The 20,186-nt window shown below is 40.8% G+C and overlaps 1 protein-coding gene across 5 annotated transcripts in view; it reads left to right on the forward strand.

Moving 5' to 3' along the window:
* Nucleotides 1-20,186, forward strand: part of TAMM41 (TAM41 mitochondrial translocator assembly and maintenance homolog) — a 56,459-nt gene that overhangs the window by 23,519 nt on the left and 12,754 nt on the right. For all 5 annotated transcript variants that reach the window (XM_059076115.2, XM_067043418.1, XM_067043419.1 and 2 more), the window contains exon 5: nt 6,167-6,312. In XM_059076115.2, coding sequence (XP_058932098.1) covers nt 6,167-6,312 — 146 coding nt within the window. The remainder of the gene's footprint in view (nt 1-6,166; nt 6,313-20,186) is intronic.

Genomic DNA, 20,186 nt, shown 5'->3' on the forward strand with positions numbered 1-20,186 from the left:
TACACAATTGAAAGTTAACCCAGCTGCCTCTCCATTCACATTTGCTGAGACAGCATGTCTGTGCATCTGTGAATTTATTTTAAAATGCTAGAAGTAGTGTGCCAACATTACAGAAGTGAGGGAAATGGAGGACAGTTACAAAGTGAAGTAAAGCTAGTACCTAAGACATCACTGCCCTGATACTAAGAGGTGGCTGGGCCTTGGGCAAGCTGTCTTTGCAACTCCATCTCCTCATCATTGAAATTGAGAATAATCAGTACCTTCTTTTCTTTTTAAAATTTATTTATTTATTTATTTTCGGCTGTGTTGGGTCTTAGTTGCTGCGCACAGGCTTTCTCTGGTTGTGGCGAGCGGGGCCTACTCTTCGCTGCAGTGCACAGGTTTCTCGTCGCTGTGGCTTCTCTCGTTGCGGGGCACGGGCTCTAGGCTCGTGGGCTTCAGTAGTTGTGGCACGCGGGCTCAGTAGTTGTGGCTCACGGCCTCTAGAGTGCAGGCTCAGTAGTTGTGGCACACGGGCTTAGCTGCTCCGAGGCATGTAGGTTCTTCCCGGACCAGGGCTTGAATACGTGTCCCCGGCTCTGATAGGCAGATTCTTAACCACTGCACCACCACCCGGGAAGTCCCAATCGGTACCTTCTTTACGAGGCTTTGCCAGCCCTGAACCAGACAGCCAGTGTGAAGCACAGGCCATTAAAAAGCCCACAATAAGTGTGTATCTTATCAGAGCAAACATAACCATTTAAAAATTGTCCTTTTGTCTTGCTTTTCCTGTTTTTTTACGGTTGTTTCTTTCTTGTAGTTTTGTATCCTGGTTCCTTAGCTGCACGTTATTACATGGCCATTTTCCAACTCACAGTGTGTTGTGCCTGTAATTTTTAGTGGTTGCACCCTGCTCCGTGGTAGGTGTGGGTGCACCGTTCCCCTGTCTCGGGGCATTTGGTTACTGCCAGGATTTCAGTGTGACAGATAGTGCTTCAGCGAACAGTTGTGTGTGTGGAATGTATTCAGTCTCTTCCTGGGAAACCTCAGGTGGGTTCCATCATCCCTGTGTCTCTTTTGCCTTCATGCTAGATCGGGATAGGGCAGCATCCACCCGAGGGGACAGGTGCGTGGACAAATGAGGTAATATGACAAAGCAAATGCTCGGTGAACTTTGCCTCCTAACCTCTGTTTGGGTTTACTGCTTGGGGCTTCCTCTCCAGAGATGAGGTTTCATCCTTCACCGCTTCCAGAAGTGTGTTAGCAGTTTATAAAGTCAAAAGCATTATGTGAAAGAACCAATTTCTCTACACCCTCACTAGCAGTCATCCCAGGGTTTAACTATGTAACTCTCTTCTCTTTAACATAATAGTGAAAAAGCAGTCTCGTCTGTATTTGAGCAGCTTGTTAGGACAGGGCTCACTTGAGCTCACTGCCCTAACCAGTCCCGACCTCTTCGCACAAAGGTTGGGTTCCAGAGGCTGTTTGTAAGTCTTTTTCCAAAGCTTATAGTCCCCACGTGCTTTCTACCAAATTGTAGTGTAAGTTGGTCCTTTGAAGCTTAAAAATCCAGTGTATTTTATTCCTTACTGAAGTACATACTTACTGTTGGATATCTTTTTATTTTTCCAAACAGACCAACAGTTCGCTCTAGAAGATCTGCTGTGGCTGGTCATAATTTTGATGATTCCCTTCCCTGCTCCCAAGAAAAGAAATCGGTGAGGGTAACCACGTGTCCTGGTTTGCCCAGTTTATACTTGTCCTGATGACTTTGCATTGCCCACTTCACCCTCAAAAGTGACCTAGTTCGGATGACAAGTTACACTGTCACCCTCCCCCCAGGGCATTCCTCAGCACCTGAGGTATCTGCCTTCTCTCTCCACCTCACTCCTCCCCCAGACTTCTTTCTGTCTGCCCAGCAAAGGCTTCAGCCACACGGCTTTCTCCAGGCTTCCCCAGGGGGTCCTCACGTGTGCCCAGCCTCTTCTGAGTTACCGTTAGCCCGATAGGCGTTCACACAAGTGTTCCCATTTCCTCACTCTTTTGCCCCCGTATCTTGCTGATGGCCGCCAGTGGCATGGGCAGGGTAGGGCACTTTAAGTTTGCTTCAAAAGTTGCTCTTTGTCCTTTGGAATTAGTATTTTGCAGCTCAGTTCATCCCACAGGCAAATGTAAGGTTCCTCATTTCTCACCACTTGCAATTTTTTTTAACTTTAAACTGAGCGTAGTCTTTTTTTTTTAAACTAAATTTCATACCTTTTTTCCAGATGCTTTGGCATCATATAGAGGCAGCCTTTTGGTGCTTTTTTTTTTAAATTGAAGTATAATTGACTTACAATATTATATTAGTTTCAGTGTACAACACAGTGATTTTATATTTTTATACATTACAAAATGATCACCATAAGTCTAGTTATCATCTGTCACCATACATAGTTACTACAACGTTACTGACTGTATTCCCTATGCTGTATATTACATCCCTGTGACATTTCTTTTACAAATGGAAGTTTATGCTTCTTAATCTCTCTCACCTATTTCACTCATCTCTCTACCCCCATCCCCTTTGGCAACCGTATGTTTGTTCTCTGTATCTGTGAGTCTGTTTCAGTTTTGTTGTTTGTTTTGTTTTTCGGTTTCCACATATAAGTGAAATCATACAGTATTTGTCTTTCTCTGACTTATTTTGCTTAGCATAATACCCTGTAGGTCAATCCATGTTGTCACAAATGGCAAGATTTCATTCTTTTTTTTTTTTTTTTTTTTTCCTGCAGTACGCAGGCCTCTCACTGTTGTGGCCTCTCCCGTTGCGGAGCACAGGCTCCGGACACGCAGGCTCAGCAGCCTTGGCTCACGGGCCCAGCCGCTCCGTGGCACGTGGGATCTTCCCGGACCAGGGCATGAACCCATGTCCCCTGACTCGGCAGGCGGACTCTCAACCACCGCGCCACCAGGGAAGCCCAGATTTCATTTTTTTAATTGCTAATATTCCAGTGTGTGTGTGTATGTGTATGTGTATGTGTATGTGTATATATATATATATATATATATATATATATATATATCCCATCTTATTTATCCATTCATCCATCAGAGGGCACTTAGGTTGCTTCCATATCTTGGCAGTTGTAAATAATTCTGCAGTGAACATAGGAGTGCATATATCTTTTCAAATTAGTGTTTTGTTTTCTCTGGAAAAATACCCAGAAGTGGGATTCCTGGATCATACAGTAGTTCTATTTTCAATTTTTTGAGAAACCTTCAGACTGTTTTCTGTAGTGGCTGTACTAACTTACATTCCTGAATGAGGGTTCCCTTTTTTCCACATCCTTGCCAACACTTGTTACTTGTAGTTTTTTGATGATAGCCATTCTGACAGGTGTTAAGGTGGTATCTCTTTGTGGCTTTGTTTTTCATTTGCTTAATGATTAGTGATTTGAGCATCTTTTCATGTGTCTATTGGCCATCTGTATAAAACTTCTTTGGAAAAATGTCTCTTCACATCTGTTGCCCATTTTTTAATCAGGTTGTTTGGGTTTTTTTGTTGTTGAGTTGTATGAGTTGCATATATCATTTGCAAGTATCTTCTACCATTAAGTAGAATGCTATTTTGTTGATAGTTTCCTTTGCTGTGCAAAAGCTTTTTAGTTCGATGTAGTCCCATTTGTTTATTTTTACTTTTATGTCCCTTGCCTGAGGAGACAAAGCCCCCCAAAATATTGCTAAGACTGATATTTAAGCTCATATGGACAGAGTTTTATGGTTTCAGGTCTTATTTTTAAGTCTTTAATCCATTTTGAGTTTATTTTTGTATGTGGTGTGAGAAAGAAGTCCAGTTTCATTCTTTTGCATGTAGCTATCCAGTTTTCCAGTACCATTTATTGAAGAGACTGTCTTTTCCCCATGGTATATTCTTGCCTTCTTTGTCATAGATTAATTGAACATATAAGTGTGGGTCTATTTCTGCACTCTCTGTTCTGTTCCTTTGATCTATGTGTCTGTTTTTGTGCCAGTGCCATACTGCTTTAATTTCTGTAGCTTTGTAGTGTAATTGGAAATCAGGGAGCATGATACCTCCAGCTTTGTTCTTCGTTTGCAAGATTGCTTTGGCTTTTGGGGGTCTTTTGTGTTTCCATATAAATTTTAGAATTATTCATTCTAGTTCTGTGAAAAAGGCCACGGGTACTTTGATAGGGATTGCACTGAATCTGTAGGTTGCCTTGGGTAGTATGGTCATTTTAACAATATTAACTTTTCCAATCCATGAGCATGGTATATCTTTCCATTTGTTTGTGTAGTCATCAGTTTATTTCATCAATGTCTTATAGTTTTCTGAGTATAAGTCCTTTACCTCCTTGGTTAGATTTATTCCTAGGTATTTTATTCTTTTTGATGTAAGTGTAAATGGGATTGTTTTCTTTATTTATCTTTCTGATATTTCATTGTTAGTATATAGAAATGCAACATATTTCTGTATATTAATTTTGTATCCTTCAACTTTACTCAATTCATTTGTTCTAATAGTTTTTCTTGGTGGCATCTTTAAGATTTTCTATGTGTAGTATCATGTCATCTACAAACACTGACAGTTTTAACTTCTTCCTTTCCAATTTGGATTTCCTTTACCTCTTTTTCTTGTCTGATTGCAGTGGCTAGGACTTCCAATGCCAGGTTGAATCAAAGTGGTGACTGTGGGCATCCTTGTCTTATTCCTGATCTTAGAGGAAATGCTTTCAGCTTTTTACCGTTGAGTATGATGTTGGCTGTATGTTTATCATATATGTCCTTTATTACGTTGAGCGTGTTTCCTCTATACCTACTTTGTTGAAAGTTTTGATCATAAATGGGTGTTGAATTTTGTCAAAAACTTTTCCTGCATCAATTGAGATGATCATATGATTTTTATTTTTCAATTTGTTAATCTGGTATATCACATTGATTAATTTGCAGATATTGAACCATTGTTGCATCCCTAGGATGAATCCCACTTGATCATGGTGTGTGATCCTTTTAGTATATTGTTAAATTTGATGTGGTGATATTTTATTGAGAGTTTTATATCTAAGTTTATCATTGATATTGGCCTGTATTTTTCTTTTCTTTTCTTTCTTTTTGTGGCCTGTTTGTCTGGTTTTGGTATGAGGGTGATGCTGCCTGCTTGTTTGGTTTGGCATCAGGGTGATGCTGGATGTTTCCCAATCTTGGAGGAGTGGCCTTGATGTAGGAGACATCCTGTGGGTCCCAGCAGCACTCTTCCTTCTGGGCACCAGGACTATATAGGGGTGCCCCCTGTATGGGCCACATGGGCCCTTCTCTTGTCGTGGGGCTGACTTCTTTGGGCATGCTCATAGGCAGGGCTGGTCCCTGGCCCAGTTAGCTGCCAGGCCCTGCCTGTGTGGTGGCCACTGGCCTGCTGGTGGTTGGGGCTTGTCCAAGGGTGATTGGCTGTAGGGCCTGGGGCTGGTTCTGACCCAGCAGTGAGCAGGCCTGGTGCTAATAGGCTAGAGGGAGGACTCCAGTATGGCACTTACCAGCACCAGTGTCCTCATGGTAGAATAAGCTCCTCAGAATGGCCACCATCAGCGTCTGTGTCCCCACGAGTCCCAGTTGCCTCTTGGCTTCTCTAGAAGATCAGCAAGTTCACCACTTGCAATTTTTAAAATTATATCTGCTTTAAAGTTTATCTTAAATGTAAACCTTGCCCTTATCAAATATAATAAGGTTATTTATATTCATAAAGCACCTCAAAAGCCCTCACGCAAACAGCAAGCAGCAAGCTGAGTAAGCAGTACCAAGGACACAGCTATGGTGAGGCCCACAACCCCCATCTCTGTGATTGGACACAGGCAGAGTTTTGTTCACAAGGTGAAAGTTTATAAATACAGAAACTTCTGCATTGGAAAAACAAATACATGTTAACCTCTCAATGGTGACTACCTTTTGTTCTTAGGTAACTGTATTTTAACTGGCTAGAGGGCTTTGTGATTTGAGAGGCTCTCTTTACCCCCAAACATGTGCCTGTGTTTCTGGGGTACTGTGTTCACAGTTTTAATGTGGAAAAGCAAGTGTTTTGAATGAGAGATCCTGCCAGGTTGAACTAGTGCAGTGTCAGCTGGGGGACTGTAGTTCACAGGTCAGAATGTGAATTCGCAGTGGAAAAATTCGTTTTTCTGTTTGTTTTAACCAGGTGACTTTCGGATGGTGGTCGGAGAGGATAAGGCAAAAGTGTTGAATATTGTGAAGCCCAACATAGCCCACTTTCGTGAGCTCTATGGCAGCATTCTACAGGAGAATCCCCAAGTGGTATATAAAATCCAGCAAGGCAGCCTGGAGGTAAACTATCTTTGGGAGATCTTGTGGATTTATGTTCTTCCATATATTTGAAATAAGGCTAAAAGGTACACAAATGACTAGTAAGTGACTAGTAATAAGAGGCTGCCTTTGGAGAAGGGGACTAAGGGCTGACATGAGGTGGGGGGATGGGGGTTGGTCTTCACCGTGTGTGTCTTTTTTGCCATTTGAAGTTCTTACTATGTATGTTAATTATTAATGAAAAATGAGTGAAAATAAACTCTGAAATTACCTTCTTTCCATACCCAAGCCCATCTGCCTCCCCAGAGGTAGCCTAATTAACAGTTTGGCATGTTTTCTTCCAGATCTTGTTGCATGTATTTTTGTATGTATTTATACATATACACATGTATGAAGCAGTTTGGTCTTTTTTGTTTGGTTTTATTTTACATAAATGTATTCATACAGGTTATTCTGAAGCTTGTTTTTTCCCCACTTGTTATATGTATCATGTCTTGGAACTTTTCTTTTGATACATCAAACAAAACTTTCTTTCAAAGCATTCTTCAAAATATTAAATTTTTTGAAAAGAAAAATCAAAGAGCCTTTCTTTTGAGAAAAGTAATTTGCATTTAAGATTTTTTTAAACTATAGAATTCATAGTTTTATCTTTAAGATAAGGAACACTTTTACTTTTTTAATGCTCTTCCTCTTCCACATAATAGGGGCCATTAATATTATGTTGAATGACAAATTAATGGCATTTCTAGAACTGAAAGGAAATTTTTAAAAAGTAGGAATTATTTTAAATGTAATGTTGGAGAATAACATGAACGACCAGAGTACCCACCACTCAGGTTAACAGATTTTGCCCTGTTTGCTTTAGATTGAGGTTTTTTGTTTTTAATTTTTACTTTTCTCAAAGTAATGCATGCATATTGTTTAAAAACCAAGTGGCACCCCAAGGTTTGTGACAAAAAGCAGCAGTTCCCTGCTGTACACCTTCCTACTTGTCTGTGCTACTTCCCAGAGCAACTGTTTCGTCTCCTTCACCGATTCTTCTTACGTTTACCTCCATATTTCTAAGTAATATGATTTGATTGTTATTCTTTTTTTTTTTTTTTTTTTTTTTGCGGTACACGGGCCTCTCACTGTTGTGGCCTCTCCCATTGCGGAGCACAGGCTCCGGACGCGCAGGCTCAGTGGCCATGGTTCACGGGCCCATTTGCTCGGCGGCACGTGGGATCTTCCCGGACCGGGGCACGAACCCGCGTCCCCTGCATCGGCAGACGGACTCTCAACCACTGCGCCACCAGGGAAGCCCTGATTGTTATTCTTGATTTTTTCAATTTGTACTTTATTTTTGTCATCTTTCTATGGAAAATGAGGATTTTTTACTCTCTTATGCACCACAGTCAACAACACACATACATTCTGTCTCTCTCTTTCTCTCTCTCCTCCTCCTCCCCCCCACCCGCTCCTTTACCGCTTATGCTCCATGTATAGTTAATATATAATTTTGGGTTAGGGTAATAGTCGATAATTACTTTAGTATGACAACTGACTTTCTTCATTGCTAAGATATACTACTATGAAATTTCCTTTCCTGTACAACTTTGTTTTTCTTGGAGTTAATCACTGTCTCATTTTTTTCACTAGCTTAATTTCTACGTACCTGTAACTAATTCACCCTCAAATTCTGCTACAGATCTGTAAAACATCTTCCACTGTAGACAAACACATCAGGTGTGTTCTCTGTTCCTTAACTTTTCTTGGGGACGTTCTTCCTGGAGCCCTGTGTCCCCTGTTGGGGCTGGTTGCGTTCTACGCTTGATGCACAGCGCTTCTGAAACTTTCTTTCATTAATACCCGAGATTTCTTCCCCTCTCCTTTGCAAGTTTTTGGTTTTCTGGATCTTTTCCTCTTTCACGGTTTACACTTTAATTTTGATGAAGTATACCTTTTAGTACTTCCTAACATAGGTTGTGAAGGAGGTAAATTTTTTGAGACCATGTACATCTGAAAATTCTACCCTCACACTGATTGATAGTTTGAGCTAGATATCAAATTCTAGGCTGGAAGTAATTTTCCCTCAGAAGTTTTAAGTCATAGCTTCATTTATTCTAGCTTCTCATGTTGTATTCAAAAGTCCAACACTAGAGACTGTCATACAAAGTGAAGTAAGTCAGAAAGAGAAAAACACATATCATATATTAACACACGTTATGTGGAACCTAGAAAAATGGTACAGATGAACCGGTTTGCAGGGCAGAAGTTGAGACACAGATGTAGAGAACAAACATATGGACACCAAGGGGGGAAAACCGCAGTGGGGTGGGGATGGTGGTGTGCTGAATTGGGCAATTGGGATTGACATGTATACACTGATGTGTATAAAATTGATGACTAATAAGAACCTGCAGTATAAAAAAACAAACAAACAACTAATACTAAACTTTCTTTGGGTTATTTGTATGGAAATATGTTAATATAAATGTTTCAGACATTACATGAAATTTCTAAAAATCTTATATGTTCTGGTATAACGTTATAAGTCGTAATTCTAGTTATTACTTTAAAATGTATATCTCAGAAATAACTAAATTTCCTTGTCAATGCATTATTATGAACTTTCATCAAATCTTTAACCGTGGTCATTTTTAAGTCTTTTGTCATTTACAGACAGTCTGGGTGTACTCTGATGCTTTTGCAAAAATGTTCCTATAAAAGGGTTTCATCTTCAAGAAATTAATGGAAAAGGCTCTGACAAGTACAGGTTTCTGGTAACTGACTGTACTGCTGAACTGAATGAATAAGCATTTTCAGAGCTCTGATGGAAAACTCATGAATTCATAAAAGTGCTAACAAAAGATCAAGAATGAAAAAAAAATTAATTACATGGGACTGAGTGAACTGATGAGGATGATTATAATTTTTGTGACTTTCTGTTTGAATTAAAAAATAATTTTTCCAACACTATTCAGATTCCCTATCCTTTGGATGTGACCTTTTTTATCTCTCTGACAGTATTTAGGATTTTTTCCTTTTTTCCAGTATTCTTAAATTTCATGATGATTTGCCTTTGTCTTTGTGTATATGTTTTTCATTTATTTTTTAAATTATTGTTATTTTTTTGGCTGCACCACTTAGCTTATGGGATTTCAGTTCCCCAACGAGGGATCAAACCCTTGCCCCCTGCAGTGGAAGGGTGGAGCCCTAACTGCTGGAATGCCAGGGAATTCCCATGTTTTTCATTTATTACTCTGGCATTTCATGAGCCTCTTCTGGAAATTCACGAGCTTCAGTTCTAGGAAATTTTCTTTTATCATTTCTTCATATCCATTTTCTTAGTTTGTCCTTTCTAGAATTCCTGTTAGTTGGTTGTTGGACCTCCTTGTTCGATTGTTTCTTTCCCTCATTCCTGTTTCTTTGGGTTTTTGTTCTGTTTTCCAGAAGAATTTTTTGAATCAATCTTCTAACACTTCTGTTGAATTTTTAATTTCCTCTGAATGTTCTTTTTTGTAGCATCCTGTTCTTGTTATATGAATGCATTATCTTTCCTCATCTCTTTAATGATCTTTATTATAATTTTTGAAGATTTTTCTTGTTCTCTATATTGTCTCTTTTTCTCTTAGTTCCTTTTTTTCTATGGATTCACTCTCATCTGTTGTGTTAGAAGCTTTTCTCAAATGTTTGCACATCCTTAGTGGCCTGTTTTTTAAAGAGCAAGGCAGTTTAAAAAAATGCAGACTGGGAGTTCTTTGTGATGGATAGAGCTTGTCAGCTGGTGAGCTTCACTATAGGATTTGGGACAAGGACCTGGCTGTTTCATTGGAGGACCCCAAGTTTCAGTATCTGTAGAATTTCTCCAGAGAGACATCATCTACTCTCTGGTTAGAGGATAGGGAAAGATAATGTGCCTAGCTGCCAACTTTTAGAAACTGAGCAAGGGAAAAGAGGTGGGAATTTCCTTTAACTGTGAAAATAAACTTCTAAATCCCTCAGTTTCACCTCTGAAAGCCTGGATGATCTAGGTTCTAACTGGCTTCTTATTGTGGAGAAATGCACAAGAATAACATCAGTGGGCTGAGCTTCAGTTCCCAGAGATGCATCTAATATTAAAGCTGCCACTGATACCCATCTTCTCCTTCTTTTGCTGCCCATTCCAAATTCCCCTCACCCTTTCTAGCATTTCGACTGGTCTAGGTGAAGTGGCCCAGACCCTCATCCCTGAGGAGTCTGAGACCCTAGTCACCATGCCCATCTCGGACTGTAGCTACTACAGTTTCCATTTACCATCAAAGTTGGGCAAGAGGTAGTAAGAGGTGTGTTCCAGCAGCCCTACCTTCTGATGGTCAGGTTTAATTATTTCTCCCAGTATGGTGATTGATTTCTTTGTCTTCTGGACTTCTTGTCTGCCTGGGATTCTGAAGTGATTGGACGGAAGTTATAGCTTTAAGTTGTTTTTTAAAAAATTAGTTATCCATTTAATACATATTAGTGTATACATGTCAATCCCAATATCCCAGTTCATCACACCACCAACACCCCCCTGTGACTTTCCCCCCTTGGTATCTATACTTTTGTTCTCTGTGTCTGTGTCTCTGCCCTGCAAACCTGTTCATCTGTGCCATTTTTCTAGGTTCCATATATATGCGTTAATATACGATATTTGTTTTTCTATTTATGACTTACTTTACTCTGTATGACAGTCTCTAGGTCCATCCACGTCTCTACAAATGACCCAATTTCGTTCCTTTTTATGGCTGAGTAATATTCCATTGTATATATGTACCACATCTTCTTTATCCATTCGTCTGTTGATGGGCATTTAGGTTGCTTCCATGACCTGGCTATTGTAAATAGTGCTGCATTGAACATTGGGGTGCATGTGTCTTTTTGAGTTATGGTTTTCTCTGGGTATATGCCCAGTAGTGGGATTGCTGGTTCATATGGTAATTCTATTTCTGGTTTTTTAAGGAACCTCCATACTGTTTTCCATAGTGGCTGTATCAATTTACATTCCCACCAACAGTGCAAGAGGGTTCCCTTTTCTCCACACCCTCTCCAGCATTTATTGTTTCTAGATTTTCTGATGGTGCCCATTCTAACTGGTATGAGGTGATACCTCATTGTAGTTTTGATTTGCATTTCTCTAATCATTAGTGATGTTGAGCAGCTTTTCATGTGCTTCTTGGCCATCTGCATGTCTTCTTTGGAGAAATGTCTATTTAGGTCTTCTACCCATTTTTTATAGGGTTGTTTGTTTTTTTAATATTGAGCTTCATGAGCTGTTTATATGATTTGGAGATTAATCCTTTGTCCGTTGGTTCGTTTGCAAATATTTTCTCCCATTCTGAGGGTTGTCTTTTCGTCTTGTTTATGTTTCTTTGCTGTGCAAAAGCTTTAAAGTTTCATTAGGTCCCATTTGTTTATTTTTGGTTTTATTTCCATTACTCTAGGAGGTGGGTTAAAAAAGATCTTGCACTGATTTATGTCAGTGTTCTTATGTTTTCCTCTAAGAGTTTTATAGTGTCTGGTCTTACATTTAGGTCTCTAATCCATTTTGAGTTTCTTTTTGTGGAATGTGTTAGGGAGTGTTCTGATTTCATTCGTTTACGTCTAGCTGTCCAGTTTTCCTAGCACCACTTCTTGAAGAGACTGTCTTTTCTCCATTGTATATCCTTGCTGACCATAGGTGTGTGGCTTTCTATCTTGCTCCATTGATCTATATGTCTGTTTTTATGCTAGTGCCAGTACCATATTGTCTTTATTACTGTAGCTTTGTAGTATAATCTGAAGTCAGGGAGTCTGATTCCTCCAGCTCCGTTTTTTTCCCTCAAGACTGCTTTTGCTATTCGGGATCTTCTGTGTCTGCATACGAATTTTAAGATTTTTTTGTTCTAGTTCTGTAAAAAATACCATTGGTAATTTGATAGGGATTACATTGAATCTGTAGATTGCTTTGGGTGGTATAGTCATTTTCCATGTTCTTGGATTGGAAGAATATTGATTCTTCCAATCCAGGAAGAGGGTATATCTATCCAGCTGTTTGTATCATCTTTAATTTCTTTCATCAGTGTCTTTTAGTTTTCTGCATACAGGTCTTTTGTCTCCCTAGGTAGGTTTATTCCTTGGTATTTTATTCTTTTTTTTGCAATGGTAAATGGGAGTGTTTCCTTAATTTCTCTTTCAGATTTTTCATCATTAGTGTATAGGAAAGCAAGAGATTTCTGTGCATTACTTTTGTATCCTGCAACTTTACCAAATTCACTGATAAGCTCTAGTAGTTTTCTGATGGCATCTTTAGGATTCTCTATGTGTAGTATCATGTCATCTGCAAACAGTGACAGTTTTACTTCTTCTTTTCCAATTTGTATTCCTTTTATCTCTTTTTCCTTCTCTGATTGTCGTGGCTGGGACTTCCAAAACTATGTTGAATAAGAGTGGCCAAGAGTGGATATCCTTGTCTTGTTCCTGGTCTTAGAGGAAATGCTTTCAGTTTTTCACCACTGAGAATGATGTTTGCTGTGGGTTTGTCATATATGGCCTTTATTATGTTGAGGTAGGGTCCCTCTATGCCCGCTTTATGGAGGGTTTTTATCATAAATGGGTGTTGAATTTTCTCAAAAGCTTTTTCTGCATCTATTGAGATAATCCTATGGTTTTTATTCTTCAGTTTGTTAATATGGTGTATCACATTGATAGATTTGCATATATTGAAGAATCCTTGCATCCCTGGGATAAATCCCACTTGATCATGGTGCATGATCCTTTTAATGTGCTGTTGGATTCTGTTTGCTAGTATTGTGTTGAGGGTTTTTGCATCTATATTCATCAGTGATATTGCTCGGTAAATTTCTTTCTTTGTAGTGTCTTTCTCTGGTTTTGGTATCAAAACTATGGCGACCTCATAGAATGAGTTTTTTTTGTTTGTTTTGTTTTTTTTGCGGTACACGGGCCTCTCACTGCTGTGGCCTCTCCCATTGCGGAGCACTGGCTCCGGACGCGCAGGCTCAGCGGCCCTGGGTCATGGGCCCAGCCGCTCCGCGGCATGTGGGATCTTCCCGGACCAGGGCACGAACCCGTGTCCCCTGCATCGGCAGGTGGATTCTCAACCACTGCGCCACCAGGGAAGCCCTCATAGAATGAGTTTGGGAGTGTTCTTTCCTCTGCAATTTTTTGGAAGAGTTTGAGAAGGATGGGTGTTAGCTCTTCTCTAAATGTTTGATAGAATTCACCTGTGAAGCCACCTGGTCCTGGACTTTTGTTTCTTAGAAGATTTTTAATCACACTTTCAATTTCATTACTTGTGATTGGTCTGTTCAGATTTTCTATTTGTTCCTGGTTCAGTCTTGGAAGGTTATACCTTTCAAAGAATTTGTCCGTTTCTTCCAGATTGTCCATTTTGTTGGCATAGAGTTGTTTGTGGTAGTCTCTTAGGATGCTTTGTATTTCTGCGGTGTCTGTTGTAACTTCTCCTTTTTCATTTCTAATTTTATTGAGTTGAGTCCTCTCCCTCTTTTTCTTGATGAGTCTAGCCAGTGGTTTATCAATTTTGTTTATCTTCTCAAAGAACCAACTTTTAGTTTTATTGATCTTTGCTATTGTTTTCTTTGTTTCTATTTTATTTATTTCTACTCTGATCTTTATGATTTCTTCCTTCTACTTACTTTGGGTTTTGTTTGTTCTTCTTTCTGTAGTTCCTTTAGGTGTAAAGTTAGATTGTTTGAGATTTTTCCTCTTTCTTCAGGTAGGCTTGTATTGCTTTAAACGTCTCTCTTAGAACTGCTTTTGCTGCATCCCGTAGATTTTGGATCGTCGTGTTTTTGTTGTCATTTGTCTCTAGGTTTATTTTTTAATTTCCTTTTTTATTTCTTAGTGATCCCTTGGTTATTTAGTAATGTATTGTTTAGCCTCCATGTGTTTGTGTTTTTTACGGTTTTTCCCCTGTAATTGATTCCTAATCTCATAGCATTGTGGTCAGAAAACATACTTGATATGATTTCAGATTTTTTAAATTCACTGAGGCTTGATTTGTGACCCAAGATGTGATCTATCCTGGAGAATGTTCCATGTGCACTTGAGAAGAAAGTGTAATCTGCTGTTTTTGGATGGAGTGTCCTGTAAATATCAATTAAATCTATCTGGTCTATTGTGTCATTCAAAGCTTGTGTTTCCTTATTAATTTTCTGTTTGGATGATCTGTCCATTGGTGTAAGTGAGGTGTTAAAGTCCCCCACTATTATTGTGTTACTGTCGATTTCCTCTTTTATAGCTGTTAGCAGTTGCCTTATGTATTGAGGTGCTCCTATGTTGGGTGCATGTATATTTATAATTGTTATGTCTTCTTCTTGGATTGATCCCTTCATCATTATGTAGTGTCCTTCCTTGTGTCTTGTAACAGTCTTAATTTTAACATCTATTTTATCTGATATGAGTATTGCTACTCCAGCTTTCTTTTGATTTCCATTTGCATGGATATCTTTTTCCATCCCCTCACTTTCAGTCTGTATGTGTCCCTAGGTCTGAAGCAGGTCTCTTGTAGACAGCATACGTATAGGTCTTGTTTTTGTATCCCTTCAGCGAGCCTGTGTCTTTTGGTTGGACCATTTAATCCATTCACGTTTAAGGTAATTATCGATGTGTGTGTTCCTATTACCATTTTCTTAATTTTTTTGCATTTGTTTTTGTAGGTCCTTTTCTTCTCTTCTGTTTATACTTAGAGAAGTTCCTTTAGCATTTGTTGTAGAGCTGTTTTGATGGTGCTGAATTCTCTTAGCTTTTGCTTGTCTGTAAAGCTTTTGATTTCTCCATCGATTCTGAATGAGATCCTTGACGTGTAGAGTAATCTTGGTTGTAGGTTCTTCCCTTTCATAACTTTAAATATATCATTGCCACTCCCTCTGGCTTGTAGAGTTTCTGCTGAGAAATCAACTGTTAACCTTAGAGTTTAGTTGTATGTTATTTGTCATTTTTCCCTTATTGCTTTCAATAATTTTTCTTTGTCTTTAATTTTTGTCAGTTTGATTACTGTGTGTCTTGGCGTGTTTCTCCTTGGGTTTGTCCTGCCTGGGACTCTATGCACTTCCTGGACTTGGGTGGCTATTTCCTTTCCCATGTTAGGGAAGTTTTAGACTATAATCTCTTAAAATATTTTCTCAGGTATTTTCTCTCTCTGTTCTCCTTCTGGGACCCCTATAATGCAAATGCTGTTGCGTTTAATGTTGTCCCAGAGGTCTCTTGGGCTGTCTTTAGTTCTTCTCATTCTTTTGTCTTTATTCTGTTCCACAGCAGTGAATTCCACCGTTCTGTCTTCCAGGTCACTTATCCATTCTTCTATCTCAGTTATTCTGCTATTTATTCCTTCTAGTGTATTTTTCATTTCAGTTATTGTATTGTTCATTTCTGTTTGTTTGTTCTTTAATTCTTCTAGGTGTTTGTTCTTTAATTCTTCTAGGTCTTTGTTAAACATTTCTTGCTTCTTCTCGATCTTTGCCTTCATTCTTTTTCTGAGGTCCTGGATCATCTTCACTATCGTTATTCTGAATTCTTTTTCTGGAAGGTTTCCTATCCACTTCATTTAGTTGTTTTTCTGGGGTTTTATCTTGTTGCTTCATCTAGTACATAGCCGTCTGCCTTTTCATATTGTCTATCTTTCTGTGAATGTGGTTTTTGTTCTACAGGCTGCAGGATTGTAGTTCTTGTTGCTTCTGCTGTCTGCCCTCTCATAGCTTTAAGTTTAATAGGATGCTTACTGTGTCCTCTGAGACAAGCATTTCTTCTTTGGAAACTAGGATCTCTAGACCCACAGTCCTAAAGTTGTGGAGATGGGAAGCACAGATTGCCTATGTGGTCCCTGGGAATGACAGTAAGCAAGGCTGTTTCTCCTTTTACCCTGTGGTTCCCAGATTCATGTAGTCTAGCAGTTGGGAACATAGTACTCTATAATGGCCATTAATTTAGGGCATATACTGTGCCGCACTGTCACAGGGTGTCATCTCTAAGCTGTTGCTCAGCTCTTCTTCAAAGCTCTTTCACTGGGTTTTTCAACAGTGACACTATTGACATTTTAGGCTGGATAATTCTTTGTTGTGGGGGCCAAAAATGTCCCCTTTTTGAGAACTATTGCTCTCCCAGGCTGGCAGCTCTGGCGCACTGTGTGGTAGGAACAGTGGAGCCGTGATCCTGTGCCCCTCCTGCACCTTTGCCCTGTGAACCCTGTACAGTGGTATTGGCTGAGTCCTATGGGAAGGAAAGGAAAGGCAAGCCCATGCTCAGAATACGAGTCACTTCCAAGCAAGATGAGTAGCTGCCTGTTCCCAGGTGGAAGGGATCCAGTGTAGTCAACTTATCACCAAGTGGCTGGTTAGTCTCAGGAGATGGTCGTGTTATGAGGATCTCAGCGTTGGCCTCTGTTGCTGTCAGGATAGACTTTCAACCGCAGCAGTGGCCCAGTCAGAGCCTTGGTGAGGAGAAGCCCCTGATATTGGATCTGGGCAGAGCCTCTATCCCTACCGCCCACTCCTCCTGCTACAAGCCGTTGTGCCGTCACTGGGATGACAGAGCCTGTTGAATCAACTGGCTAAATTGTTCTTTTGGTTGTTGTTGCTTCTGTGTTGGTTGCTCTCTGCAGGAAGCATTAATGTACAATACAAAGATCTTCATACTTTGTGTCCCCTCCCATAGGTCCATCCACATGCCTCTTCCCCCAAATCCTGTCTTCCACCTTCTAACCTTTTTCCTTTTAGGTCCCGAGCCAACCAGTGAACCATTGTCCGCTCTTTAAGTCTTTGTATGTTCTTATCTTGGGCCACTTTTTCCGTATAAAGCGGGTAACCAGGTGTGCCACCTGCAGCATACGCATTGGGACGACAGCTCCTCATCAGTGCCTTCCAGGGCTATCCCCGGGTGCGGCTGTAATGCATCATTTTCACCCCGCACATACCACAAGCCAAATCATCCATGAAACAAGCTCATCCTTTATCCTCCTCCAAAAGCCTCCTTGTAGCCATGTGCATGAGCCAGTGGAGAAGTAGAACATTATGTCCTTGTGCAACCATGGAAATTAAGGGGGTCTGGGTTTCCTGTTTGTGCAGGTGACTTGTGCCCTCTGGCCTTGCTCATGTCCAGTGCTGGTGTGCCTCTTACATCCTACAGTGGATTGCTCTTGAGCTTCCTGACCTTATGACTTGGTGAATCTGGCAGATCCCAGTTCATAATGGGCAGTCCTTGATACATGGTCATTTGATGTCCCATGGTTAGAAGCGCCATCTCTGCCAGGGTGTAGCATCTAGGAGCTGCTTTCAAATGGTGTGTGGTTCTTCACTACAGATGGCGTGGCCTTGCTCCAGAACCCTAGCAGTCTACATTGTGATCTCCTACTGGGAGCCCACTGTAACTTCCTGTGGCTTCTCTGTACACTGAGGATACCTTTAGTACCATAGTTGGCAGGGAGGTATGGCCCACGTGGTGGAGGGCTGCTTACCCTGCCGCCTGTATCTATTGCAGAGCTCGTTTTCACTCTGGCCCCTCACAGACCTGGCATCCTTTTATATCACTGGGTAAATGGCTCTGAGCATTATTCCCAAGTATGGAATATGCTGCCTCTAGAACCTGAAGAGGCCTATCAGGCAGTGTGCGTCAATCTTAGTGGTGAGAGGTACAAGATGCCGTAAGCTGATCTTTACTTTGGAGAGGATGTCCCAGAGTGCTCCAAATCACTTGACCCCTAAAAATTACCTCCCTGGTGTGGCGGCTCCTCAAAATCCATGAGCTTTATCTTTTACCCTCTGGAATGCATATATCTACCAAGGCCTCCGGTGTACTTGCCCTTCAGTGCTCACCAGGTGACAGCAGCAACATGTCATTGACGTAGTGGACCAATGAGATTACACAGAATATCCAAATAGTCTGGTTTTCTTTGAATATCTTATGACAGAGGATGGGGGAGTTAACTTAGCCCTGAGGCAAATCGTAAGGTGTACTCTCATCTGTCCTGCATGAACGTGGGCCGCTTCTGACCCTCCTTCCTCTTGTGGATGGCAAAGAACGCATTCGCCAGGTCCGTGGCCCCGTCCCGATTCCTGAGGTTCTGTTCGTACGCTTCAGCAGACTTACCACATCTGGCACAGTCGCTGCAGCGGGGCTTCTACTTGCTTGAGTCTGTGGTGGTCTGCTGCAATCCGCCAGAATCCATGTGGATGCTGTGAGGGCCAGGCTCAGTGGAGATATGGTGGGACCATCAGCTCTAGTATTGGTCAGGGTTCTCCAGAGAAACAGGACCAATAGGATGTATAGAGAAAGATTCATTTTAGGGAATTAGCACACAGTCCCGTGAGGGTCAGCAAGTCGGACGTCTGCAGGGCAAGCCGGCAGGCCGGAGACCCAGGGAAGAGTGCGTCGCACTCCTGAGCCCGAGGGCGGTCTGGAGGCAGACTTCCTTCTTCCTCAGGAGACTTCAGTCTTTCTTCACGAGGCCTTCAGCTGACTGGATGACGCCCATCCATATTAATGGGGGTCATCTGCTACTCAAAGTCTACTGAGTTAAAAAGGTACCTTTACAGTAACATCTGGACTAACGTTTAACCAAGCACCTGGGCCCTATAGCCTAGCCAAGTGACATACAAAATGAAACATCGTACCCCTGCATCCTTCAGGTCTATAGGTGGCATTAATCTCTGCCATTCCTCCCGTGACGTGGTTTTGTTTCTTCATTACTCTTGGCCAGGGGGCGAGAACGGCAGCTTCAGAGGCTTCCACTTGGCCTTCTACACTATGATAGCTCCAAAATGCTGTCTGAGAATGTGCTTTCTGGGACCACTCTTGGTACCAATTGTGTAGGATCAGGATTGGGGAGATGAGAAACAGAGACTTCATCTGATCCTGTGATGGCACTGTGGAGCTCCATGGCCCTTCCTAGCTGTCCCCACTTGGGGCAAAGAGGCCAGGCCTTTGTACTCCTGCGTTTTCTAGTCTTTGGATACAGGCAGCTCCCTTTGCCTGAGGACAGTTCTGGGAGGGACTCCGAGAGAGGGAGTGAGCCAGCTTCCCCAGCAGCTATAGCAGAATGAGCGCCTTGCCTCCAAAGCCAGGATCTGGTCGGTGCAACACAGCATCCACTATCATATGACCGTATCTGCTTTTTTAAAACATCAGCCCTATTGAGATATAATTTACATACCATAAAATTCAGTGGTTTTTAGTCTATTTACAGAGTTATGCAACCGTCACCACAGTCTAGTTTTACATTTTCATCACTCCAAGAAGAAACCCCATTCCCAGGAACAGCACCTAGCTTCCCCTCCCGCCAGGCAGCCAGTAATCTACTTTCTGACTCCGTGGATTTGCCTATTCTAGACACTTCCTATAAATGGAATCCTAGAACATGTGGTCTTTTCCATGTCTGCTTTTAAAATGCAATGTGACTCATAATTTAACTGAATGCTTTCATTTTTGTGTTTTAATGAGAATTAAAGAGTAAGGATAATCAGAATTTTGCAATTTATTTGAACATGTCACCCCTAATATTTTGTCTTTAAACACATGCTTTCAAACAAAAACTCCAGTGCATTCTTTTCCTCAAGAGAAAGCAGTGGCAAATACTGTTTTCTAATTCCTCATGTTACTCAGCCATTTTGGCATCTCTAAAACTCCTGGAAGTTTCATAGGTAAAGCCTTGAAATATAAGATCCTAGTGACTAATCTCAATACTTGGCCCCCAAATATGACTCTATATATGTCATTTCTAGCATATTTTACAGAAATATTCACATTTTTTGTCATTTATCTAGCCAAAGCTAAGCAGAGGTTGAATCCTGTGAATTTAGGACCATCTCAATGATAAATATGAAATATTTAGGTTAAAAAAAACTTCACCTTATTGGAGCCACTAAATAATAGCATTTTCTTCTTTT

This window comes from Kogia breviceps, chromosome 10 (genome assembly GCF_026419965.1).
Source record: "Kogia breviceps isolate mKogBre1 chromosome 10, mKogBre1 haplotype 1, whole genome shotgun sequence".
NCBI lineage: Eukaryota > Metazoa > Chordata > Mammalia > Artiodactyla > Physeteridae > Kogia > Kogia breviceps.